Raw genomic sequence first — 27979 nt, 5'->3', positions numbered from 1 at the left:
TCAATCAACTTCATGATCTTTGTGTATTATTGTTATTAATCTTTTTGTCATATGCTTTATAAATTGTTTCTCTAAATTGTCTTTTGACTGGTTTTATGATGCTTCATAGACACTCCCATCAGCGTCCTTTCCAGTTCTACATTGGCCTGCACATCTGTCTCCCTCCTGCTGACATTTACCACTGTAGCTTTCCATCTCACTTTCTTTCATGTTTTTCATTTACCTTCATCTCATTTTCTTGTCCTTACTTTCTCCTCTAAACATGGAGTTGATTACTGATCTGGCCTTGCACTGATTCTCAATGGGCACAGAGAAGTCTACAACAGAATCGATGGGAAAAATGGCTTTTTTCAAACTCCATGTTGGTCAGACTCTTGAGGAATACAGCCAGTGTGCCTCTGGGACTGTTTGGTATGTGTGGAGCCCTTCAGATGAGCAGAGGCAGAAAAAGTTGAGGACAATTGGCCAAAAGGTTTAAGAAGGCCTGGAAATGGCACTCACACTCTGCTGCTCTTCATTTCTCTGATAAAACCCTCACCGAGTCCTGTGACTTCAGGGCCCATCTCCAAGGATCTCCTTCTGCTTCTCTGTGCTTGGCAGATCAGGAGGTTACTTTCTAAATTGATTGTGGAATGTGCTGAAGGCACATGCTAGACCAGGTCTAGAGGATCAGCATTATTTTTAAAGCCTAATCAATACGAAAGGCTGCTATCTTTATATGATGCCATAAGGTCAAGTCCAAATTGCATTTGTACATCACAAGAGCTTTCAAAGCTAATGCAGATGCCACAGGCCTCCAGGGAGAGGTTACCACTCTGCTTTGTAGATTTATAGTCACATGTCTCCTACCCAGGAAAGAAAGACATAATAGGGCACCTCTTGCATTCTGAGGAGTGTCCCAGGCTGTTCAGCACTGAATAGCAACATCTTTAGGCTGAGAGACAAACATAATTTCTTTGTATATATTTTAAATTCACAAAACATGAAATATATCTTTGTATCCTGCATTATTTTAAAATGTGTATTAAATTAAAACTACAGATTATCTTCCCAAATTGATTTGGTGTATATTCATTTAAATTAACAAAGCCAAAAGTTTCCTAAAAGGATTGCCAATGTTTCAGTGATTTCCAACTATCATATGAAGCTTATACGCTAGGCTCAAGGTGGACAAACAGTGACATTTCCTGGATAATTTATTACAGATACAGAAGTATTATTTTTTCATATCTGTATCTTATAATAAATCCCAAATACAAGTACAAGGTCTAAAGTTTTAAATATAACTCAATCAGATGTTTTCAAGTAGTTTTAGTAAAATAGTTTTCTAAAAGGATCTGCAGTGTTTCCATAATATTATAAACATAGATATTAACGTGATTAAGGAAGCTTCCTCTCTGGTGTTTTCACATATAATCCAAGCATTCGTGTACTTGGGACTTAAACTATGTAGAGGATAGCATGTCTCTTAGACTCTTTTCCTTGACTGTTAGTTGTGTCATTTGGCCTTTGTGAAAGCCAGGAAGAGGTTTTGATGGAAATAGTGAAAAATGAAATTTTACCTCTAAGATGCTGACTTTGGGTAAAGACCCACATACCCTTCATGTCTTTGATAAAGAAACAAAATGCCTGTAATACTTTCTATTATTCATGTTCTTTGGTTAAATCAAAAATAGTTATTAATTCATAGAAGCTAGTCATTTAACTGCAGGTGCCTACTGATGATTCTTGTTGGGGGAGAATGTATATATGTGTATGTGTGTGCATTTATATTTCTTTTTAACCATTTAACACTTGCCTGGTTAGATGCATATCCTTTTCTCTCATCTTTGCTTCAAAATCTATTCTCTCTGTAGGCATGCACTGGCATAATTATTCCAGATGGCAAAATAAAATGATCACACCTGATCTATTTTTATGAGTTCTGTTCATAATGAAATCTCTGCAGTGCAGCTGATACAAAAGGAAACCTGGTAAAAGAGCAGATTTACAGACATTTAAAGAGACTTCTCTACTCTTCCCTTAAAAACAATCATAGAATAAATAGCACTCAAGACTTGTATGGATTGTCTAAATACAAGTGAAAACTCCAAGGTGACCTCCAACAGTACTCTGGCCTCCATCCTGGTGCTGGCTTTAGGTTTGCTCAAGGTAAAAGAGCCACAGATGACTCCCCTGGGGCTCAGCATTATTGACAGATGAGCTTGCTACTGAGCTGTGTCTCAAGTGATGTGTCTAGGAGCAGATGTACATAATATAATGAAAAAATCCCATTGTACATTGTGGTTTAAATTGGTTTAGAGGTGATTTCTCATCCGCTATGATATCACCTGTCTTAGTGCTATTCAGATGTTTTATAGTCTTCTTAATTTGAAATTAGTTGATATATAATTTAATAGCTGCTAAGTACCATTTTAAGGAAACATCTTATAATGCTGTGCTAGTCAGTTCAGGCTGCCATAGCAAAATACCACTGACTAGCTGCCTTAAATAGCAGAAATTGATTACTCATCATTCTGGAGACTAGAAGTTCCACATAAAGTTCCAGCAGGGATCAGGGTCTAGAGAGGGTGCCTCTTCGTGGCATGTGATAGCTGCCTTCTCACTGCAGTTTCCACATGGTTTTTCCTGTGCATGTGCATGGAGACAGAGAAAAATCTCTTCCTATGAGGCCACTAACCCTTCGGTTTAGGGGCCCACCATTACAACCTTATTTAACCTTTATTACCTTTTAAAGGCCCCACCAACTTCAAATATGGTTATGTTGGAGGGTAGGGCTTCAGCATATAAATTTGAGGGGAACACATTCAGTCCATATGGGGAAAAATTTTGGATGCAATTTCTCTTGACCCCCCTACTCACTAAAAAATAAATAGATAAATAAATAAATAAAATGCAAGAGGTAAGTCTGAGAGGTCTTGTTAGTGTTTGACAGCATAGAACTCTTCACCCATCTGGACATATAGATTGTTCTGTGGAATAAACCAGATTTGAATATCCTTTCTAAGCCTAGCACTCTATGTTTTTAGTAATAACTAATTACCTAAAAAATGAGGCATATTTCAAATGCCCATGATGTTTTTCTTTCATTACCCACTTAGTGCAAGAGTGTAGCTAGTCTGCATTTAAATCCCACCTTATCCATCTACCAGGTGGGTAACTTCCAATTTATTAATGTACCTCTCTGATATTGTTTTCCTATAAAACAATCAATAATATTACCTTGATGTATATATTAGAATGCAGGCTATTATTATTACACACACACACATACACACACACACACACACACACATACACACATACTTACACACAAAAAAATAAAATAAAATGGGGGTCCCATGAAAATAGCAGAGAGATCAGTGAAGCAGAAGGGCATTGATGGGGGAGGGAAAAGGTACTGGAAAAGGGGGGAAAGGTAAACTGGAATTGACCAAACTGTCCTGTGTACCTTGTGTGCTATGTAACTTGTGATCTTGAACGGTCACAAGTTGTGAGAAATGAGATGATATGTGTAAATTGCCCTAAATCTGTAAAGTACTTCACAACATTACTTGTTGTATGTGCAGATGTGCAGAGTGTGCAGAGGGAAATGTATCTCATAAGCTACTGGAAAACAAAATTTGAGAATCATTGAGTTCTTAGATTTTTCAACCTTTGTAACATTCCCTGGCATTGTAATGCCATGCGAAAAAAAAAAAAAAGGCAATCTGTTTCTGTAAAAGGTGCTTGAATTGCCATGCAGTTTTTAAACATGTTTTTATTAGTGCATTATAGTTATACATATTAGTGTGGCTCATTTTGATATAACAAACACACATGGAATAGAATTTGTCCCACTTCAATCCCTAGTGCTTCTTTCCTTCCCTCCCTTCTCTCTCCAACTGTTCCCTTTCCTCTACTATGCTCGTCTTTCTTCTACTTATTTATTGTTTTTTTTTTTAAACTGGTGCTTTATAGATGTACATAAAAGTGAAGTTCATGGTGGTATATTCTTATATGTACATAATTTTGTCAATTTGTAGTTCCTAACTTTTCCTGTCTCTCCTCTCTCCCCATCAATCCCCTTCCTCTGCTCTACTGATCTCCCTCTCTTTTTGTGGGATCTGTCCCCCACTCTTTCTCCCCTTACTTTGCTCTGGCTTCCAGAGGGAAAAAATTTAACCCTTGACTTTCTGAGTGTGGCTTATTTCACTTAGCCTGATATTATCCAGTTGCATCCATTTACCAGCAAAGACCATAATTTTGTTCTTCTTTATGATTCAATACAACTACATTGGGTTTTAAAAAAGAAAGTACCATATTTTCTTTATTTATTTTGTCAGCAGGCACTGGGCTGGTTCCGTAACTTGATATTGTAAATTACATTGATACAAACATTGATGTGACTGTCTCACAATATTATGCTGATTTTAGTTCTTTTAGATAAATACCAAGGAGTGAGATAGCTGGTCATCTTTTGAGGAATCTCCATACTGCTTTCCAGAGTGGTTGTACTAATTCATGGTTCCACCAACAATGTATGAGTGTACCTTTTTTTCCATATCCTCACCAGCATTATTGTTATTTGTGTTTTTTATTCGTTCCTGCCTCCATACCCCCATTCTGGCTGGAGAGAGATGAAAATTCAATGTAGTTTTTGATTTTCATTTCCTTGATTTCTAGCAATGTTAAACATTTTTTCTTGTCATGTACTTTTTTATGCAGACAGAACTGCCCTTTTTTTGGTTGAATAAAATATTTATATTATACTTTGTTATGTATTATTTAATAGCTTTAATATTCTTACTGACAAGAAGCAGTTTAAAATGGAATATTTTTCCTTAACCAGCTTGCTTCCTTTTATTTTCCGTTTCTAAGAGAAGGTAAAATATATGGTTTTGAGAGGCACCTCTTCCACTTTAGAAAAATAGACAAAACAAAATTATACATTTTCTAAAGAAAATGATTTGATAATAATTTTATGTAGTCTTCTTTACTGTTGCACTTCATGCATTTTTCTTATAATGTAGTCATACTAATACATAATAATATGAGAATTTCCTTTCAGTGTCAGAAACTCATTAATGCAATTTATTTATTTATTTATTTATTTGCTGGACCACTGAGCCACACCCCAAAACCACGATTTTTAAGGACTTCTAATATAGAGATTGTATTTCTTGTTTGGGAGAACTATAAATAACTCTTTGGTTAATAATGGACATTTAAGTTTTACTGCATTTAAGTTTTAAGTATTTTTTTCTTCCATTAACTGTGTAGCTTTAAAGCCCTGATGAAGGGGTTTTTAAATTAATTTATTTATTTTAATTAGGTATATATGACAGCAGAATGCCTTTTGATTCATTGTACACAATTGCAGCACAACTTTTCCTTTCTCTAATTGTATACAATTTGGCATTGCACCATTTGTGCAGTCATACATGTACCTAGGGTAATGATGTCCATCTCATTCCACCATCTTCCTGTCCTCATCTTCCCTCCCCTTCTCTCCCTCCCCTTTGCCCAATCAAAGTTCCTCCATTTTTCCCATGCCTAGCCCCACCCCCATCATAGATCAGCATCTACTTATCAAAAAGAACATTCGGCCTTTGGTTTGGGGGAATTGGCTTACTTCATTTAGCATGATATTCTACAATTTCATCCATTTACCTGCAAATGCCATAATTTTTTTCTCTTTTAATGCTGAGTAATATTCTATTGTGTATATACACCACAGTTTCTTTATCCATTCATCTATTTAAGGGCATCTAGGTTGCTTCCACAGTTTAGCTATTGTGAATAGAGCTGATATAAACATTGATATGGCTGCATTACTATAGTATGCTGATTTTAAGTCCTTTGGGTATAGACCAAGGAGTGGGATAACTGGGTCAAATGGTGATTCCATTCCAAGTTGTCTAAGGAATCTCCATACTGCTTTCCAGAGTGGTTGTACCAATTTGCAGTCCCACCAGCAATGTATGAGTGTACCTTTTCCCCCACATCCTCGCCAACACTAATTGTTGTTTGTATTCTTAATGATTGCCATTCTGACAGGAGTGAGATGAAATCTTAGAGTAGTTTTGATTTCATTTCTCTAATTACTAGAGATCTTGAACCATTTTTATATATTTGTTGATCAGTTTTATATATTTTTCTGAGAAATGTCTGTTCAGATCCTTAGCCCATTTATTGATTGGGTTGTTGGTTGTTGTTGTTGTTTGTTGTTGTTGTTTTGTTTTGTTTTTGGGGGGATTTTTGTGTGTGTGTGTGTATTCAGTTTTTTGAGTTCTTTATATATCCTGGAAATTAGTGCTCTGACATGCATGTGGCAAAAATTTGCTCCAAAAATGTAGGCTCTTTTCTCACCTCATTGTTTCTTTTGCAAGAAGAAGCTTTTTAGATTGAATTCATCCAGTTTATTAATTCTTGATTTTATTTCTTGTGTTGTAGGATTCTTGTTAGGGAAGTGAGGGCCTAATCTAATGTGATAAAGATTTGAGCCTTAGACCTGCCCTTTTAAATTGAGGATTTCAGTGTGTTTTTAGTCATCATTGTTTTTTGATAGTGTCTGGATATTTTAGCTTTTTATGTTCTTAATTACATTATTATCCTTTCATTTGCATTATGGACTATATAGATTTTGACATCAAATAAATGTGGAAATGATTCTGAAAAAAACTTTAAATGTAGAAAAATTTTGTCAATGGAAAAATTGATGAAAGAAATTGATAAATGATAACTTCATAGTATTAATTCAAATTAAAGCAGTTATATATAATGTGTAACATTATATGCTATAGATTCATACACTAGTGTTAAACTAAATGTTTAATGTCCTGAATCCAAAAATCTGGGACCATAAGTATTTCAGATTTCAGATTTAAAATAATATTTAAATTTTGGTTTTGGAACATTCTAGATTTTGAATTTTTATTTAGACTAGGGATGCTGATTCCATATAACAGATAAGAAGAATCACCTTCTCATGAACTCTTATTTTCTCATCTGTAAATTGGAAAAGATAATTTGTTCCTCTATCTCATAATGCTTGGGGGGCATAACATGAGATCCTTTGTGCCTATATTTTTTAATTAGAAATTCATATTAATATCTAGCACTGTCAGAGAGAAGGGTATATGTGAACATGTATTATATGTGAAATAACTTATTATTCAAATATTTGGCAAACAGCTTTCCAGATGACCTGAGGCCCTGGTAGGCCCTCAAATTCACAGTGTCCAGGCTTTTGCCCTTGCTTCAGGTGGCAGGAACCCAGTGAGACATAGACACCTGTCCACTGCTTGTGCAGGCAGTCAGATAGCATGCCTGCAACCCATGCAGGTCTAAGTGATGCACATCTGATATGCTCAGGGAGAAGCGGGGATTTTAAGAGAAAACCAACAGCCAAGAAGCTTGCAGAGGAGAGGGAGCTCTCTGAATTATAGATTTTTCTGAGATCTCTGCTTTCTTGCCTGTGACTAGAAGGGATGGACATAGTGGAAGAGATTCCTGCTGTATCTTTAGGGGGCAAGCACACCCAGTCCCTGGATATGGGACTGATACATTCAGAAATACTGTTAGGTTTATTTTAGGTCTTGCATTTAATTCTGTGTTCCTTCTCATCAGCATTCAGAACATGAATGCTGATCTGTCAACTTGAGCATTGATGCTGGGGGATAAACATGTGCCTAGTGCATCATTTTCCTTAGAGGCTTTCAATTAATTGTGGAGATAAATAACGTTATCAGAGAAAAAAGCAATAACTAATATTTGTATTATACTTTAAAATAGATTCTGGTGAGCTTTGCTCATTCTTCAAAAACATACATATATGTATATTTGAAAATAAATCTATATTTATATTTATGCGTATGTAACATAGAGAAAAAAAAGATCAAAAATAGGTAATACTTCAAGATGGTAATGGTGATGAGAATTTGAATTATTTAAATTTTTTGCCCTTTTCTTTATCTTTTGTGTTTTCCTCAGTATGTATTATCTATACAACTTTAAAAATACAACAACGTATTAAACTTGTATTCTTTGATAAGTGAGATGGGTGATTTACCACTGGTCCTGGTGAGGCTCTGGAGGCTCTGCTGTTGAGACTGGTTACATTGCAGGGATATGTCTAAGTAACCAGCAAAATATAAAAAAGTATGAGGCAAAATGTCATGCCAGATATGACCTGAAATACTACCAGTTGAGTTTAGAAGATGAATCACAAAGAAGGTATGGTGGGTTACTAGTTGCTTTAATCTCCTTTACCTACTTGTTTTAACAAGTAACAGTTCTCATGCCAGTAAATTATTGAAATCCCAAGAGCCCTCATAAACATCTCTTATCAGTGTTCTAAAACATGTAAAGCATATTTCTTTGTCCTTTTTTTTCAGACCCCCTGGCTGTGGAATACAAGGCACTGCTGGTACAACTATCCCTATCAGGTAAGCAGGTCTTTCTGTCTTCCTTCCCTAACTTCTTCACATCAGTTTCATGGTTTCAAGCATGGCTGGGCAGCCACTTGTGTTTTAGCCCCGCCCCTAATGATTGATGCTAGACATGACTTAGTGTGGACAATAGTTTTTGTGTTCTTAATGAAGTTCAGAATCAAAGCCCAGTTGCTTTTGCAGATGGAGTAAACTTGGAAGTTTATATTTGCTAAATAGGATGCAGTCAGTTCACTGGGTGGACAATTCCTGTTTGTAGCAGCCAATGGGCTTCTCATTATTGAGGGAAGTCTGAAGTCTAAGGCCTGCCTTCACCTTAAGCAGGAGAGCTAGAAGAGGCACACTGAGTTCAGTTCACTTTGTAGCTTAGAAGCAGCTTCTGAATATACAAATCAAGTGTCATTTCCTTCAGTGCAGAAAAATGGACTTGTACCATTACACATGGATTGATTATTCCTGCAACTCAAGAAAACATCACTGAAAGTGAGACTAAATTATATGCCAGGAACACTTTAAATCCCTGCCCACCAAAACACCTTTGTATCTATATGTGAATTCAGTGATATCAGTGTGTGTTTTTGCAACCCCAGATCAGTTAATATTTGACCATCAAAGCTGGGACTTTTCTAGAAAATTCTAGTTCATTTGGGAATATGCTATATAAGAAAAGCAAATGCAGCTAGGTATTTTGGTGACAAAGAGATACATTAAGCAACTTTGATTTTCTGAGTTTGGGGTTCTTTTGTAGTTATCTCTTTAGAGGCATTTGGGCTTTGGGGTATGCTTAGGGTTAATGTGGCCCAGCATGCTCCACATCTTCTCTATTACACACAGATTCACAGCATGGGCTAAGGCCTGGTATTGGATGCTCCTTGAGCAAGTTTAAAGCTAAGAACACATTGAAATGGAACTCCAATTTGCACTTCCATCTCTTTCAAGTAGTTTATTCAGATTAGAAAAGAATGTAAATAAGCAACATGACATAGTTAGGGAGAGCAGAGCATTCCAGGGACATCTGATAGTGACTACAACAGTGTTAGAGCCAATCACTTATTTGACACAATTGTTACTCTAGGGCCGAACTGCTGCTTTGCTATCTACCTTGAACATTGTCATTTGAGGTTTTCTTTGTATCTTGTAAAGGTACACTGAGCAGCACAAGCCATATATATCTAAATTTCCACTTATAAAAGGATGTTAAAGGCTCCTAAAATCCTGAACTGGAATGTTGGCATGGCAGCTACTGTAATGCACTGTGTTTATGAGATAAATTCTGTAACATGAAGGACATTGAGACAAATGCTGTGTGAAATGTAATACCTTCTCTTCTTCTTAACTATACTATAGTCCAAAATAATTTTCACATTGATGGCTGAAACTGACAAATAGCTCATTTCTGGGAAAATGAGTTGCTAAGATTATGGTCCAAAATGTAGCTGCAATTTATTTAATGGACAGACTATAGATTCAGCATAAAAGTCTGAGGGTCTGGTTGATACAACTATGTTTAAGAATAGGAAACATCATTAATATGAAAGGAAAGATTCCATAGGTGCAAATTCAGGTCAAGATTGTCTTCTGATAAGGCATCATTTCTTAACACTGGATAATTCAGTATAAGGCTCCCAAAATCAAGGGCAGATTCATGATCTCTTGTGGGAACAGTGATAATCTTTGATAAATGCCATATATGAATTTTAAAAGGCTTTCTGTGTGTATGGTAAAAAAATTAAGCAGCATAAAATTACCATGTATGCAAATACAGGGCTGTGTATGTAATTGTGTCTCTGTAAACATATATGGTAGATTGCAGGTCAGAGTCAATGTCAATCCTTCAGAGCACTTTCAAAAATTGAGCATGCTCATGATGCACATTTGTTATATCTTTAGCATACATACTACATAAGTAATTAAACATATATTTAGATGAAATAGTAGTGGTCTACTTCAGTTTTATTAAGTACACAATGCTCCTTTTGTATAAGCATGTGTATTTTTTGTATGTAATAATTTTATATATGTGTACATTTTAAGATTAAAATAATATAAATTTGCATTCAACTAGCCCTTGTATTGCTTGTAATAAGGAACACAGGTTGGGCATGAGAAGCCCCTCTGCAATGGTCATGGAGACTCACGAGCTATGAGACTTGGGTTTGGCCTTTTAATCTCAGTTAATTAATTAAGCTATTTTCTGCCAACTATACAATCCTTTAGAACTTTCATAAGAATCAAAAAGTTAACATGTGAGTGAGCTTTGCCAGTTGCAGAGCAACCCATGGAAATGGTAATTATAATGTGATGTTCTATTTCTGAAGTTTCTGGAGATGAACTAACTTGTCCTTATGACCCTTCTGGGGCATTTTTCCAGGTAATGGTGCTGAGTTAAGGGAATCTCATTAAAACTGAAATTTGACCTTGACTCTAAGGTCAAATTCCAGGGCCCTATTTTCTTGGCTGCATTGCTACCAACATCTGCCCTGAATACCCATCCTTCATTGCTAATGCCTTCAGTTTATAAAAGGATAGTTCAGTGACAAATAATTTCTCTCAAGGGTGATGCTGAGCTGAAGAAAACCTTGATGCTTGTCTTATCAGTTGAGGCAGCCATAACAGAATATTGTAAGAAGTGCTCATATACATAAGGGCTCCAGTCTCATGACCTAATTACCTCCCAAAGGTCCACCTCCAGATTCCATCACATTGGTTATCAGGCTTCAGTGAAAAATTAGGCTTTCCCATGAATTTTAGAGAGACAAACATTTGGTCCATAGTAATGCTCATTCACTGTCCTTTAGAGTTAAAGATTGCTGATTAGAAAGTGTCCTATTCTGTCATCTACTCTATTGCAAAAATTTGAGAGGGATAGTCGCTTTTCTTGATGCCCATTCATAGTGATACTGATTAAATGAGTGACATTTTCTTGTGATAGTCAACTTGTTATATATCATCAGGGTACGGAACACATAACTTTAATTGCGCTGACTGTGTATAGTATTACTTTGTATGCAGGGTATGGACATGTTTGCCTGATGATAATCAGAGGTTTTTCATTCATTCTGATAATGGGAAACATTTCATTACAACTCTATTAAAACAACTCAAAACAGCTCACCAACATGTTTTTGAAAATCATGTTATGGATTTAGACTTCATTGTCTTTCTGAGCCCTCCCCCTGATTCCTGAACCTCGGAGGCAATTAGATAAGAGATCACCCCTTGCTCCACATTTTACAAGTAAATAAGGCCCAATTTTATACCTACAATGCTGTGGAGCTGGGCTTCTATCTCAGGTTTCCTGGCTGGTTTCCTAGTCTGGTATCGCTTGGCAGTCTTCCTATTCCTCTGATATTTAATAAATATTTTTGAATCATTCTTTTTGATATTTTAAATGTACTGAACATTTCCTAGTAACAAGAAAGCTTCCTGATTCATGCAGAACTCGAAACTATGGCTCGGTGACCCACATAATAATCCAGTTTCTATCCTCTGTACTATTCAAGGTCCCTGTACTTTGTACTCTGATAGCAGCCATAGGGTTTTTTGTTTGTTTGTTTTTTTGTTTGTTGCATATACATTAGAATATTTTTTTTCAGATTGCCTAAGGAATTTTCAGTTACTCATGTGAAAGAACCATAAATGCTATTATTAAACTGAATAATGAATTTGATATCAAATATTCATGCTAATTAATGCTTTTGGGCTTTAAGATGAAATGAAAATAATGCCAGGGAACTGTGGATTAAAGGGACCCTTAAAAGCTCCATTATCACAAAGAGAATAAGCAGGAATTGCATTCATAAGGCATAGGACCCTGTTACTTTTCAGCACTGAGTTTGAGATGTTTGGCATACAGATTGGGTTCCTTATTAACTATTAATCTTTTCCTTTTTTCTTTCATCCTCAGCCACTCACAACTGACCTTCACTACTATTACATCCTGGAGCTGTCATTTTATTGGTCTTTAATGTTTTCCCAGTTCACTGATATCAAAAGGAAGGTAAGAGTGGTTATGTTGTAAATGTTGTAAAGTGCTTGTAGACGTGCATCTTGAATAGCCCTTGGCAGGTGGCTGTAGAGTCCCAAAAGCATTCACCTTTGTTCTCCTGGCAGTGCTAGGTTAGCAGTACTCTCTGCATTATTACAAAAATGCTTCTGTGTTTGTTTGTGCTGTTTTGTATTTCGTTCCTATTGCCCCTTCTCTCTTCCCCCCAAAAACGCAGTGTTCTCTTACCTATGAAAAAAATATAGCAATTGAATCCTGATGGCAGTAATTTTCTCTCAGTCTTATCCCCAAGTCCCTCTGTTTTCCAATTTAAATGAGAAGAAAATTCCTTTTGACTCCTGGAAAACAGTAAAGTTTCAGTGTTTCCAGCCCTGCAGGAATTATCAAAATTATCAAAATATGCCTAAAAAATGCAACATTCCTAAATGAACAATGGTGGTGTTTCACCCTCTCTCCACTAGAGTCTTCTGTGCTGAGAGTACCCATGGCCACCTGACTGTTAAATCCACTCACTCCAACTCCCATCCTACCAGCTTCTGGGCAGAATTCGTGCTTTGGGCTGTTTGCTGTTTATTTTTTTCATAAAGCTGTTTTCTCAAGATTCCCACACTTGGATCAGACCTTCATAGTTTTCTTGCCTTCATTTTAATGCCCCAATTTGGTTCTAGACCCAAATTGTAGGATTATTGAGCTTATATTTTCCATCATGTCCAACAATAACCCATGTGCCAGAAATTCCCAAATGTTTCTCTTCTAATCAGATTTTCTTTGGGTCCACACTTCCTCATCTCTGCTCACAAAGAATAATATTATGTTCTTTTTGTTTATTATATTACTTAATCCTTGCAACAACTCCGATTCCAGTTTGGTTATTTTTTATTTATCTTCATTTTATGAATCAGGAAACTGAACCTTACATGCAAAATGTTCCCAACTGCAAACACAATCTCTCTCCAAATAGCCCTTCTAACCGACAGTCATGGAAACTGGGAAGGTTTTCTTTGTTCTCCTCTATTCCTACTCCCTTAATATCACTGACACACTTAGTTTGAGCCCTCTCTGCATTTACAGAGTCTATTATAATAGCCTCCTTGTTCTAAAATTGTCAATCTTATCTGCCTGCTGCCTCAGAGTTATATTTCTTAAACCTTCAAGACAAAGCCCAAACTACTTGGGGTAATATTCAAGATTATAAACAGTATGACTCAAATCTACCTCTCCCACTTATCATCCATTTCTCCATACACATAGGATTTAGCTACAAATATCTTCACACCATTGTTTAGGCACATTAAGTTTTTCCTGTTCATCCTTGTTTTTGTTGCTGCTGTTGTTCAAATATATTAAATTTCTTTGTGCATCTCCTCTGTTTTATGGGTTAAACCGTTATTCAGTTGAAACTCATAGACTCCTATTTTCTTTTATTTATTTATTTGTTTGTTTGTTTGTTTTTTATAAGACTCTGTCTATGGCTAGAGTATACCCTATTTCCTCTTTGTCACTAACAAGATATAACCAAAATTTGCCTTTTTTTTTTTGATACCTTATTCTGTTTCAAGATTTTTGATTACCTTTTTTATTTAGTTGATAAGAGTATCCTACACTTATGGTGTTATATTTTGACAGTATGGTGACCTGCCTCTCTCTTTTCAGTAGACCTGGAGGGTAAAGAGCAATGTCTTAGTTCATTTGAGCTGCTATAACAAAATACATAGGCTATACAGTTGACAAGCAACAGAAATCAGCTGGGGATGTAATTCATTGTTACAACACTTGCCTAGCCAGCACAAGGCTCTGGGTTTGACACCCAGCACTACAAAAGAAAAACAAATTTCTGATATAAACAGTAGAAATCTATTTTTCATAGTTCTAGAAGGTAAAAAGTCCAAGATCAAGGCACCAACAGATTCATTATCTGGCGAGAGTTTCACTTTCTCATAGATGGCACCTTCTCACTATGCCCTTAAATGGTAAAGGGTCAAAACAAATTTTGGGAACATTCTTTTTTTTCTATTAATTTTATTTATTTATTTATTATTGTTCTTTTTAGTTATATATAGCAATAGAATGTATTTTGACATATTTGAGATGTTCTTTGAAGCCACTAATTCGTCCATAAGGGCTCCTCCCAAAAGACCCCACCTCCAAATATTATTATTTTAGGAATTAAGATTTCAACATATGACTTTGGGAGAACACAAACATTCAGCCTATAGGAAGCAGGATATGCTCATCTTTGTATTGCTTGTGACTATCAAAGTACCTGCAAATGATAGGATTAATAAGTCCAGGAATAAATGGATCAGTTCCTTTGCAAACAGCATTGTATATTATGATGGAGCATAATACTGTAATGTATCATTTTGGTTAGCCCAGTAATCTGCTAAATTGCAAAATAGTATATGAGTGGCAGCTGAAAAGCACTTAGGAGTCTATGGTCTAGAGCCTGAGTCTCCTTTCCCCAGGTAAGCTCTTCTACAGTTGAGCTGCAGTAGCTTTCTTGGCTGACAAAAAGCTACCTTTCCTGACTTTTATGGCTGCAAGGCCTTAGTATGGTATAGGTATCTGACTCTCAGAAAAAGTAGATGGTCCCTTTCAAGATGAGCTTTGGCATGGTAGAAGATTCATTGACACCTACAATTTGTGGTCCCTATATTCTTTGCACCAAACACTCTGGGCCAGTTTCTGGAAACATTTAAACGTCCTTCAGTGATGATATGCCAGCTAAATCTCCTCTGTTTTATGGGTAAAACCATAAAACCATTATTCAGTTGAAACTCGTAGACTCCTATTTTCTTTTATTTATTTATTTGTGTGTGTGGTGTTGGGGATTGAACCCAGGGCCTTGTGCATGCAAGGCAAGCACCAACTATTTTCTATGTGCCTGGTAGAAAATAGATACATGGTGAGTTTATGTAAGTTTCTCAAGACCATGTAATGTGGGAATGAATTGGAATCCAAGTTTACCAAAGCCCTAGAATTCACTCTTAGATTAGACACATATACAGTTCTTGCCTTGCCCTGCCAGGCTCTTCATGTTAGAGGTAGTAAGACTTTTATAACTCATTACCATTTTGTTGATTCCCCTTTGCTTGGTGAGAATTAGGGATGCTACACAAAATCAAAGAGATTGATTAAAGCAAGAGTAGCTGTTCTTGTCTTCCAAAAACTGTGAGCCAGCAGAACTCAGGGAAGCTCCATTACTTTAAGCCAAATGACCATTATCTCAATAATTTCCATGGGAGGATTACTTTTAATGGTTGAAGTGTATCATTTTGTGTGATTTTGCACATATTTAGCACAAGTATAGAGAACACCTATAAAAAAGATAATTTTACAGTGAGGTTTGAAGAACTGATTCTAGGCCTGTGTGTTGTCAGTGTTTACAAATTTTATGTATATATTGAAACAATGTGTGTGTGTGTGTGTATATATATGTATATGTGTATATATATGTATGTATATGTATATATACATGTGTATATATAAACACACACACACACACACACACACCATATACACACATTTTTTTTTCCTAAGTCTGCTCTAGTAGCTTGTTTTAGCTGTCTAGCACCCTTCTCTTCTTCTGTTGGTCAGAGTATTTTTGTATGTTCCTGGTACAGTTGGCTTATTCTTACTTCTTGCACAAAGTGGAAATGAGGTCACTATCAGATGTGCTTATTAGTTGGCACAGGTTTTGATAAGAAAGACCTTTACCATATTGCCATCTGGCATTAGAGCACTGTGGTTCTAGTGTTTCCGGTCATATCTTGCTGACTGACCCCATGGGTCCTTGGTCACCCTGTCCTCATTACACTCCCACCTGGAGAACCTGCTGTTCCAGACATCAGTGACGATTTATGGTGTGTTCTGTCTGCCAGATACACTCTTCATCTTCTATGTTGGAACTATTAACTGCACCTCCTAAAAACAGCCTGTTTCTTAATCATGAAATAGGGATGTTTGAAGATACTCCTTGGCAATATGTTATGGAAACTAACTTCTGAAGGCTATTCATGAGACTGTTAAAAGAAGAGTTATCAAAATGCTTCTTAGGCTCCCCTACTAAGCAGTAAGCTTGAATGGTTATATTCAAATAGAGATCAGGATTTATAAACACTGGATCCAGATGCATGCTTCAGACTCTTGAATCAGTATATAAATGAGGTTTAGAAATCAAAATTTTTGACTGAATGGTTTCATGAATCTTTATGAAATTGCTTTCCTATTCACCAACTCTTCTCCTTTTTCCACCATTGAAAAAAAAAAATGTTTCCACAAAGAATCTGGGGGTTAAAAATAAAGGAAGAACCTTTCATACCATTGTTGACAGAGCGCACTGCCTCTTGCTCTTTACGAAAGCTGGTACTTATTTGGTCAGTGAGGCTGAATATATTAATCTTTCCAGGCTTATGATTAAATATGGTATGCTACCAAAATATGTAAACTTTTTAAAGAAAATTTTCCTTTTTTCTTCTTCCCCCATTCCTTTCTTCTACCCTTTCTTTCTTCTTTTATTAAAAAAAAAAATCTTCCTAATACAATATATTCTTGGTGTTCAATGATATTTGAAAGATCTTTTTTCGAAACTTTTATTGTTGTTAAAATTCTGTGCTGTAACATCTGCTCACTATGAGCATTTCTCCTGCACCTATAAATTTTCTGAGGAAAGCTAATACGCATTCTTGTGTTGGGCTCAGAACAGCTTGCTTATGTCTAAACCTTGTGTCCCCTTTAACGAAGCTGCTCTCTGGCTCCAAGGCCTGGGCCCTGGGCCAGTGGGTCCTTCTCATGTTCAGGAAAGCATCCTTGGCAGTGTTCCAGGGCCTGGTTGGCAAAGTCAGCTTGTTGCTTTCTTGGTCTTTAACCTGAGAAAAACACCGCCATCATGCCAAAGATTCCTGACAGAGAGGTATGATGATTAAGTTTAGCAAGAAACTTATTTACAGATTTGTGTCTACTCTCTGATTACTTTTGATAGACAATTGCCAGTGCCTACCACTGTGAATGCTTCAGCTGCCTTTTGGAGCCTGGCCATGGCCCAGATCTTTAGGGTAAAGGAAAATGCATTCTTTAATATTCTTACAAGGATGCAAGCTGGTGTAGATTTAAATGAAATAATGTACATAAAACTATCTAGTACAATGCTTGACAAATAGAACTTAGAGAAGTACCTGGCAATTAATGATCAAAATTTGAATCAAAGCCTATAGTAAAACAATCAAACCTAAAACTAGTGCTCACAGATTTTCTTTTTCATTTTTAACCTATTAAAATTAACACAATTATTATGAAGAACTAACTTGAGGTTGCCAGTCCTTTACTTAGTAAGGAAATGGTTAAAAGCATCTATCCTTTCTCACCACTAATTCATAAAGGAAAGGACATATTTAACAAAAGAAAAGAAGGAAGGATATCTTATAAGGGACAATGCTTTAAATTGTAATCATTTAAAGTTTTATTTTTTCTTATTTTGTCCTAGGCTAGGGAAGACATTATCATGGGTAGTATGGTTTAGAGGTTAAAATCATAGACTCTGGCCAGGTGTGGTGGCGCGTGCCTGTAATCCCAGCAACTTGGGAGGTTGAGGCAGAAGGATGGTAAGTTCAAGCCCAGCCTGGTAAACTTAGTGAGACTCTAAGGGGCTGGGCTTGTCACTTAGTGGTAAAGCACCCTTGGGTTCAATACCTAGAACCAAAAAATAAAAAAGTCATGAACTCTGGAATCCACCTATCTGCTCAGCTCAGTATCACTCCTAATTTGGTGTGACCTTGAGTGAGTTTCTTTACCTCTCTGTGCTAATCAAAAAAGTGAAGTTTCAGTTTGCTTATCCAAAAAAATGAAGTTCATATAATATAACCTACCTTGTGGGAGTGCTCAGTGCATGCTATTTGTGCAGCCACCAGGTGTGGCCAGCTCTGCATCCTCTAGCACATCTAGGATTGTAACACACCCCTTTTTGTGATTGAATGGAACCATCTGACTAGCAGTCTGTGAACACAGCTGATTTACGTCACTTCTGGGTAGAATATTTAATTGCTGGTGTGGTACCCCCTAGGGGTTTCACTTTCTCTCCAGTACAGTGACTAAGTTTGACATAGAGGCTGCTTCATTGTCCTGGGTCCCTGGGTGACTTGAATAAGCAGACCCTCTCTTCATTTCACCAACCCTTGATAACACATAGTAAGTCAGTCATTTTAAACAACTAAGATTCTGAAGACTTTGGTATTCCCTCCTAACCCAGTTTATCCTGACTGGTGCAGCTATTATGAATAATATGGCTAATTATCGTTTCCTAGAATCATATCTGGAAATTAATTTGTTCAAATTAGCATTTCTCAAGATGTGGCCTCTGAGTCCTTGGAGATCATCGAGACCTTTTCAGGAGGTCACCAATTATAGCATTTTCATTATAGCACGAGATGGCATTCCCCTTGCTCACTGAGAGAAAATCTGCAGTGAGTGTGTGAAGGTAGCAGTGAGAGAGACTGCTGGTGGCACTGAGTTGCACAAGAAGTCTTTGTGTTCTTCAACGCCACACACTTGCAGGAAGAAAAGAACATCAGTTTCACTTGAGAATGTTCTTGATGGAGGATTCGGAAGTGTTAGTTTATTAAATCTCTGTTTAAAATGTGACCATGTGATGGAATGGGAAGTGGGCACAAAGGACTTGTGATGGCATCACAGTGCACAGTGGCATCTTGGGAAAGTCCTCATGAGCTTATTTCTTTGCATTGTGAGCTGAACAGGCTCCCTGTTTTTTATAGGATTCCATTCTTACTTGAAAGAATGGCCAGCAAACTACGCTATTCCAGCTTGTGACATTGCAGGCATTTCCATGAATATGTGCAAAGTGAGTTCATCTAGTTATTTGAGTAAAGCAAATGACAAGCTATTTCTTCAAGAGAAATCTTAAACTTTCAGGCAAAAATTATATGTTTGGAAAACTTGTATCTACCAGGGAGAGCTTGAGAGCTTCTCAATACTTGAATGTTTCTGTTGAGATTCGTAGTTTTATTAGCAAATGTGATTTTTAAAAAATATTGTATAACAAAATACATCATGAACTCAGTTAACCATTATTTTCCAAATGACTAGTGCACAATGTGATAAAAATCACATGTGAGCAAAAAGTACCTTGAAGCACAAGACAGACCAATGGATTTTAGTGGAATAGAATGTAAAGTGTATTGATAGGGTTCTAGATTCCACACTAAACTCACCTTTGAGAATATCTGACTTGTCAAATTTTGGTACAGCATCAGAGAAGAATATTCATGACTATTCAAAAGAGGTATTAAGGGCTGAGAATATAGCTCAATTGGTAGACTGCTTGCCTCACATGCACAAGGCCCTTGGTTGAATCCCCGGCACAATAACAACAAAAGGTATTAAGATACTTCTCCTTTTTCTAATCATGTATCTGTGTGGTACTAGTTTTCTGTAAAGTGCTTCAACCAAAATGACATCTGGCAACAAATTGAATGTATATGCAGCTGTGACAATCCAACTCTCACATATTAAGCAAGAGATACGCAATAATATGAAACAACACAACTCTAGTCACCATTGTTTTTTTTTGTTGTTATTTTTGAAAATATAGCTATCTTTCATAAAAATATTTGTTGACATATAATAAAATTTGTTCTTATTAATACAAGTTTTTAAATATTTAGTTTCTCAGTTCTAACATGTCATATGGTAAATACTGATAGGCCCACATAAACAAATACTCTTTGGTGTCTTCAATGATTTTTAAGAATATAAAGTATTTCTACAGACCCAGATATGTGAGAACCACTAACCCTCACATGGTATCAGCAAGTCCTTTCTCTGCTGGAAAAGCTAACATCACAGCAGGTGACATTGGCCATCCTGAGTGAGGTAGAGACTGAGGTAGGGCTCTGGGTAACCTTGGGGCTTTACTTATCCACAAGGTCAGCATGCCACTTAACCTCTCTTTCACAGATGTGCGAGGCTGCTCTTTCACATGTCTGCTTGTGATCTGAGTCGAAATGTTGGGCCTTTGAATAAGCTTAGGTTTCTTCTGAGGTGGGCAGTTCTGGCTCTCGGCCTCTATCCCATTTCTCTAGCTCTACCGGGCCTTCAGAACCTAAGTGGGAAGAGGAGGCAGCGCATTTTAATAAGCTACCATCTGTGATCAAAAGCATCTCAATCCATGCTGTGGGGAGGCTAGTGGGAGAATAGTAGAACACTATTATCTGGAGAAGAAATGTATTTTATGGAACACTTTGTAGGGTTTGATTCAGAGGCTGCCTTCCATAATGGCTTACTCTGGCAAACATCCATGTGTCTTGCCAGAGAGGCTCATAAGCACCATTAGATCTCACAGCCAGGGAGTTGACCACCGACACACACTTGGTCACACACTGCTGTTCCCACTGTGCAGGACGGCGGGAGCCAGTGTACAGCAGAGGATAGCAGCACTGCTGCAGAACAGAGGGACCCACACGCTGGGACCCAGCAGCCTGCTTTTCTAGAGCTCTGGGTCCCTAAGTCTAGGGCTTCAGGAGTCCTACTCTCTTGGGAGGTGCCACTGACCCTTGGGGCATTTCCCTTTTAGCTTTGAGGTTCCATTATTCATATGCCTCTGGGAGCTTCAAGTTCCAGTCTTCACAGAGTTCTTGGGGGGAAAAAAAATTAACTTTTTATAGCTCTAAATGTCCTCTTGGAATCCTGAACTCCCTCTGTTTTCGTCCTCAAAAATACCAACAAACCTTCTCTGCTTCTCTTTGGTCTCCTAAGAGGTGCCTCTCCCCCTCAAGGCCAATCCTTGCACCTTGACTCTGGACCCACATCTCTTCTTTTTCTAGTCATCAGACTTTCATTTATTTGTGTTTTCCAAAGTGCGGCCGGCCTCCTTCCTGGGGTCATCTTTCCATATAATTTTGTTTCTGAGAAGTAGCAACTTTGGTAGTTAGGAGCCTGAACTCTGTGGAGTCACGCAGAACTGGATTCAGATCTAACCCTAGCCTTTGTCACTCTGTGACTTTGGAAAAGTTGTTTAGTGTCTCTGTGCCTCTGCTTCCGTAGAAGATGTAGTTAACCTGGTACTTGCTTTATGTTGGTGTTAAGAATAAACTACAGTGTCAGACCCCTTGGTGCATGAAAATTAGTAGGCAAAATAAAGGGTAGTTAGGAGTTTTCCAGGTGCTCAAGGGGTCATGGGGCTTGGAGGAAGGAAAAGAAAACACAGGCATTGCAGCTAGGGAAAATGTGTGGCCAGAGATCTGTGTGGAGGCAAAAGAAGCTTCCGGTGAATTCTACAGCTAGAGTTCTGGGCTCTTGTTGGAGATGGAGGTGGGGAGCTCGTCAGCTGAAGGAAGAGGAAGATTAGGCTGATGAGGATAATAAGAGTCCTCTGAACTCCTCCTGACAACTTGCGGCACCAGCCCAAGCTAAGTGACCTGAAGAAGACTTTTTCCATCTTCCATTTATAGCAAAAAATTGAGTCCTTGATTGCCCATTGTCATTTGGGGCCTCCAGACCTTGGCAGTTCAAGTGAGTATGATGGCTTTTGTGTCCTGCAGTAGCTCTGTTTTCTTTGAGCACAGGCTGCCCCCTACTGATCTTCCTGGCTGTTTTCACTCAGATGGGCTTTCTAGATCTCATAAGGTGTTCCATGCCTTTGTCCCCAGGATTTACTGCAAAAAAAAAAAAATGGAAGGTTAAGTCTGTTAAACCCCATATCACTTGTCATTTTGACATGGAATGCAGGTTAAATGTCTCAGAAGTGACCTTTCCCATTAAAAGCTGTGCAGGTTAGTGTGACTAGGCCAGTGGGAGTGAACAGAGCCCAGAAGGTCCATTTGACCCCAGGCTACTATGATGTAGTATGAGGGTTATATGGTATGAAACCTCTGAGGACTTAAAGTTAAATGAGAAAAATGATATAATATGTATAATTTAAAATAGCTACGTTATTTGCAAGCAGAGTGTGTTTGGAGAGCATGCATTTGATAGGAGAGAAGGAAAATATGAAGGATGATTCAGAAGTATTGCAAATCAAGCACCATGCTCTGGCCAGGCCCACCAGAAGTGATTGGTGGCACTATCATATCGTTTACTATTGTACAAATAAATTTTTATTGCAGCATTTTCCATGGTAAAAAATCAATTAAAGGTTAAATATTAACTAAATAACCTACAGTAGACAAGATTATGAGTTCTTGATCTTCAAACGGGACCATAAATGTTGCAAAGGAGAAAAATTGGGTAAACACTACTTACCCCATGGTTCTCTATTTTATTTATATCTGTTTCTAAAAGCCATAAAGTAATGGCACATTTAGCAGCAGAGAAAGTAATATTGAATCCAATCAGTTTTTGCTTTTAGAAGTTAGTGAAAAAACTCTCTGCCTTTCAAATTACCATAGTGTTGTAGTTGATCATGAGACTTTTGATGGTGATACCTACCAGAACTCTTTATAATTTATTTGAACTTTGAGGGTAATATTTAATGGGTTTCAGAATAGCCGTGAAATTTATTTTTTTTAATTTTTTATTGTTGGCTGTTCAAAACATTACATAGTTCTTGATATATCATATCATATTTCACAATTTGATTCAAGTGGGTTATGAGCTCCCATTTTTACCACATATACAGATTGCAGAATCACATCAGTTACACATCCATTGATTTACATATTGCCATACTAGTGTCTGTTGTATTCTGCTGCCTTTCCTATCCTCTACTATCCCCCCTCCCCTCCCCTCCCCTCCCCTCTTCTCTCTCTGCCCCCTCTACTGACATTCGTTTGTCCCCCTTGTATTATTTTTCTCCTTCCCCTCACTTCCTCTTGTATGTAATTTTGTATAACTCTGAGGGTCTCCTTCCATTTCCATGCATTTTCCCTTCTGTCTCCCTTTCCCTCCCACCTCTCATCCCTGTTTAATGTTAATCTTCTTCTCATGCTCTTCGACCCTACTCTGTTCTTAGTTACCCTCCTTATATCAAAGAAGACATTTGGCATTTGTTTTTTAGGGATTGGCTAGCTTCACTTAGCATAATCTGCTCTAATGCCATCCATTTCCCTGTGAATTCTATGATTTTGTCATTTTTTAATGCAGAGTAATACTCCATTGTGTATAAATGCCACATTTTTTTATCCATTCATCCATTGAAGGGCATCTAGGTTGGTTCCACAGTCTAGCTATTGTGAATTGTGCTGCTATGAACATCGATGTAGCAGTGTCCCTGTAGCATGCTCTTTTTAGGTCTTTAGGGAATAGACCGAGAAGGGGAATAGCTGGGTCAAATGGTGGCTCCATTCCCAGCTTTCCAAGAAATCTCCAAACTGCTTTCCAAATTGGCTGCACCAATTTGCAGTCCCACCAGCAATGTACAAGTGTACCCTTTTCCCCACATCCTCGCCAGCACTTGTTGTTGTTTGACTTCATAATGGCTGCCAATCTAACTGGAGTGAGATGGTATCTTAGGGTGGTTTTGATTTGCATTTCTCTGACTGCTAGAGATGGTGAGCATTTTTTCATGTACTTGTTGATTGATTGTATGTCCTCCTCTGAGAAGTGTCTGTTCAGGTCCTTGGCCCATTTGTTGATTGGGTTGTTTGTTCTCTTATTGTCTAATTTTTTGAGTTCTTTGTATACTCTGGATATTAGGGCTCTATCTGAAGTGTGAGGAGTAAAGATTTGTTCCCAGGATGTAGGCTCTCTATTTACCTCTCTTATTGTTTCTTTTGCTGAGACAAAACTTTTTAGTTTGAGTAAGTCCCATTTGTTGATTCTAGTTATTAACTTTTGTGCTATGGGTGTCCTATTGAGGAATTTGGAGCCCGACCCCACCGACTGTAGATCGTAGCCAACTTTTTCTTCTATCAGACGGCGTGTCTCTGATTTGATATCAAGCTCCTTGATCCATTTTGTGTTAACATTTGTGCATGGCGAGAGAAAGGGATTCAGTTTCATTTTGTTGCATATGGATTTCCAGTTTTCCCAGCACCATTTGTTGAAGATGCTATCCTTCCTCCATTGCATGCTTTTAGCCCCTTTATCAAATATAAGGTAGTTGTAGTTTTGTGGATTGGTTTCTGTGTCCTCTATTCTGTACCATTGGTCCACCCGCCTGTTTTGGTACCAGTACCATGCTGTTTTTGTTACTATTGCTCTGTAGTATAGTTTGAAGTCTGGTATCGCTATACCGCCTGATTCACACTTCCTGCTTAGCATTGTTTTTGCTATTCTGGGTCTTTTATTTTTCCATATGAATTTCATGATTGCTTTCTCTATTTCTACAAGAAATGCCGTTGGGATTTTGATTGGCATTGCATTAAACCTATAGAGAACTTTTGGTAATATCGCCATTTTGATGATGTTAGTTCTGCCTATCCATGAATAGGGTATATTTTTCCATCTTCTAAGATCTTCTTCTATTTCTCTCTTTAGGGTTCTGTAGTTTTCATTGTATAAGTCTTTCACCTCTTTTGTTAGGTTGATTCCCAAGTATTTTATTTTTTTTGAAGATACTGTGAATGGAGTGGTTGTCCTCATTTCCATTTCAGAGGATTTGTCGCTGATATACAGGAATGCCTTTGATTTATGCGTGTTGATTTTATATCCTGCCACTTTGCTGAATTCATTTATTAGCTCTAATAGTTTCTTTGTAGACCCTTTTGGGTCTGCTAGGTATAGAATCATGTCACCTGCAAATAGTGATAATTTAAGTTCTTCTTTTCCTATTTTGATGCCTTTAATTTCTTTCGTCTGTCTAATTGCTCTGGCCAGTGTTTCGAGAACTATGTTGAACAGAAGTGGCGAGAGAGGGCATCCCTGTCTTGTTCCAGATTTTAGAGGGAATGCCTTCAATTTTTCTCCATTCAGAATGATGCTAGCCTGAGGCTTAGCATAGATTGCTTTTACAATATTGAGGTATGTTCCTGTTATCCCTAGTTTTTCTAGAGTTTTGAACATAAAGGGATGCTGTACTTTGTCGAATGCTTTTTCCACATCTATCGAGATGATCATATGGTTCTTATTTTTAAGTCTATTGATGTGGTGAATAACATTTATTGATTTCCGTATATTGAACCAGCCTTGCATCCCATGGATGAATCCTACTTGATCATGGTGCACAATTTTTTTGATATGTTTTTGTATCCGATTCGCCAGAATTTTATTGAGGATTTTTGCATCTAAGTTCATTAGAGATATTGGTCTGTAGTTTTATTTCTTTGAAGTGTCTTTGTCTGGTTTAGGAATCAGGGTGATGTTGGCCTCGTAGAATGAATTTGGAAGTTCTCCCTCTTTTTCTATTTCCTGAAGTAGCTTGAAAAGTATTGGTATTAGTTCCTCTTTAAAGGTTTTGTAAAACTCTGGTGTATACCCATCCGGTCCTGGGCTTTTCTTAGTTGGTAGTCTTTTGATGGTTTCTTCTATTTCCTCAATTGATATTGGTCTGTTTAGGTTGTCTATATCCTCCTGACTCAATCTGGGCAGATCATATGACTTAAGAAATTTATCGATGCCTTCACTATCTTCTAATTTATTGGAGTATAAGGATTCAAAATAATTTCTAATTATCTTCTGTATTTCTGAAGTGTCTATTGTGATATTGCCTTTTTCATCCCGTATGCTAGTAATTTGAGTTCTCTCTCTTCTTCTCTTCATTAACATGGCTAAGGGTCTGTCGATTTTATTTATTTTTTCAAAGAACCAACTTTTAGTTTTGTCAATTTTTTCAATTGTTTCTTTTGTTTCGATTTCATTAATTTCAGCTCAGATTTTAATTATTTCTTGCCTTCTACTTCTTTTGCTGTTGTTTTGCTCTTCTTTTTCTAGGATTTTGAGATGAAGTATGAGATCATTTATTTGTTGGTTTTTTTCTTTTTTTAAGGAATGAACTCCAAGCAATGAATTTTCCTCTTAGAACTGCTTTCAATGTGTCCCATAGATTCCGATATGTTGTGTCTGTGTTTTCATTAATCTCTAAGAATTTTTTAATTTCCTCCTTGATGTCTTCTATAACCCATTGATCATTCAGTAACCTATTGTTCATTTTCCAAGTGATGTATTCTTTTTCCTTCCTTCTTTTATCGTTGATTTTCAGTTCCATTCCATTATGATCAGATAGGATGCATGGTATTATCTCTACTCCTTCATATTGTCTAAGAGTTTCCCTGTGACATAATATATGATCTATTTTTGAGAAGGATCCATGTGCTGCTGAGAAAAAAGTGTAACTGCTTGATGTTGGGTGGTATATTCTATATATGTCAATTAAGTCTAGGTTATTAATTGTGTTATTGAGTTCTATAGTTTCCTTATTCAACTTTTGTTTGGAAGATCTGTCCAGTGGTGATAGAGGTGTGTTGAAGTCTCCCATGATTATTGTATGGTGGTCTATTAGACTCTTGAACTTGAGAAGAGTTTGTTTGATGAACATAGCTGCACCATTGTTTGGGGCATATATATTTATGATTGTTATGTCTTGTTGGTGTATGGTTCCCTTGAGCAGTATGTAGTGTCCCTCTTTATCCCTTTTGATTAACTTTGGCTTGAAATCTATTTTATTTGATATGAGTATGGATACTCCTGCTTGTTTCTGAAGTCCATATGAGTGATATGATTTTTCCCAACCTTTCACCTTCAGCCTATGTATGTCTTTTCCTATCAAATGCGTCTCCTGTAGGCAGCATATTGTTGGGTCTTGTTTTGTGATCCATTCTACTAGCCTGTGTCTCTTGATTGGTGAGTTTAAGCCATTAACATTTAGGGTTATTATTGAGATATGGGTTGTTCTTCCAGCCATATTTGTTTATTTATGTTACTAAACATGGTTTGTTTTCCTCTTTGATTATTTTCCCCCCTTTAGTGTCCTACCTCCCACTGTTGGTTTTCATTGTTATTTTCCATTTCCTCTTCCTGTAATGTTTTGCCAAGGATGTTTTGAAGAGATGGTTTTCTAGCTGCAAATTCTTTTAACTTTTGTTTATCGTGGAAGGTTTTAATTTCATCTTCCATCCTGAAGCTTAATTTCGCTGGAAACACAATTCTTGGTTGGAATCCATTTTCTTTCAGTGTTTGAAATATGTTATTCCAGGATCTTCTAGCTTTCAGAGTCTGTGTTGAAAGATCAGCTGTTATCCTGATTGGCTTACCCCTAAATGTGATCTGCTTCCTTTCTCTTGTAGCTTTTAAAATTCTCTCCTTATTCTGTATGTTGGGCATCTTCATTATAATGTGTCTAGGTGTGGGTCTCTTATGATTTTGCACATTTGGCGTCCTGTAGGCTTCTAGGATTTGGGGTTCTGTCTCATTCTTCAAGTCTGGGAAGTTTTCTCGTATTATTTCATTGAATAGATTGCTCATTCCTTTGGTTTGAAACTCTGTCCCTTCCTGTATCCCAATGACTCTTAAATTTGGTCTCTTGATGTTATCCCATATTTCTTGGATGTTCTGCTCATGGTTTCTTAACAGTCTTGCTGAGCTGTCTATGTTCTTTTCAAGTTGAAATACTTTATCTTCATTGTCTGATGTTCTGTCTTCTAAGAGTTCTACTCTG

The 27979-nt window shown here is 37.2% G+C and overlaps 1 protein-coding gene across 2 annotated transcripts in view; it reads left to right on the top strand.

The window, feature by feature from the left end:
• Window positions 1-27979, top strand: part of Cers6 (ceramide synthase 6) — a 290656-nt gene that overhangs the window by 203907 nt on the left and 58770 nt on the right. For both annotated transcript variants that reach the window (XM_027946114.2, XM_027946113.2), the window contains exons 5-6: window positions 8379-8429; window positions 12340-12432. In XM_027946114.2, coding sequence (XP_027801915.1) covers window positions 8379-8429; window positions 12340-12432 — 144 coding nt within the window. The remainder of the gene's footprint in view (window positions 1-8378; window positions 8430-12339; window positions 12433-27979) is intronic.

This window comes from Marmota flaviventris, chromosome 11 (genome assembly GCF_047511675.1).
Source record: "Marmota flaviventris isolate mMarFla1 chromosome 11, mMarFla1.hap1, whole genome shotgun sequence".
NCBI classification, from domain to species: Eukaryota; Metazoa; Chordata; class Mammalia; order Rodentia; family Sciuridae; genus Marmota; species Marmota flaviventris.
The sequence above is the reverse complement of the archived record's forward strand: the minus strand, read 5'-3'. Positions and strand labels throughout refer to the sequence as shown.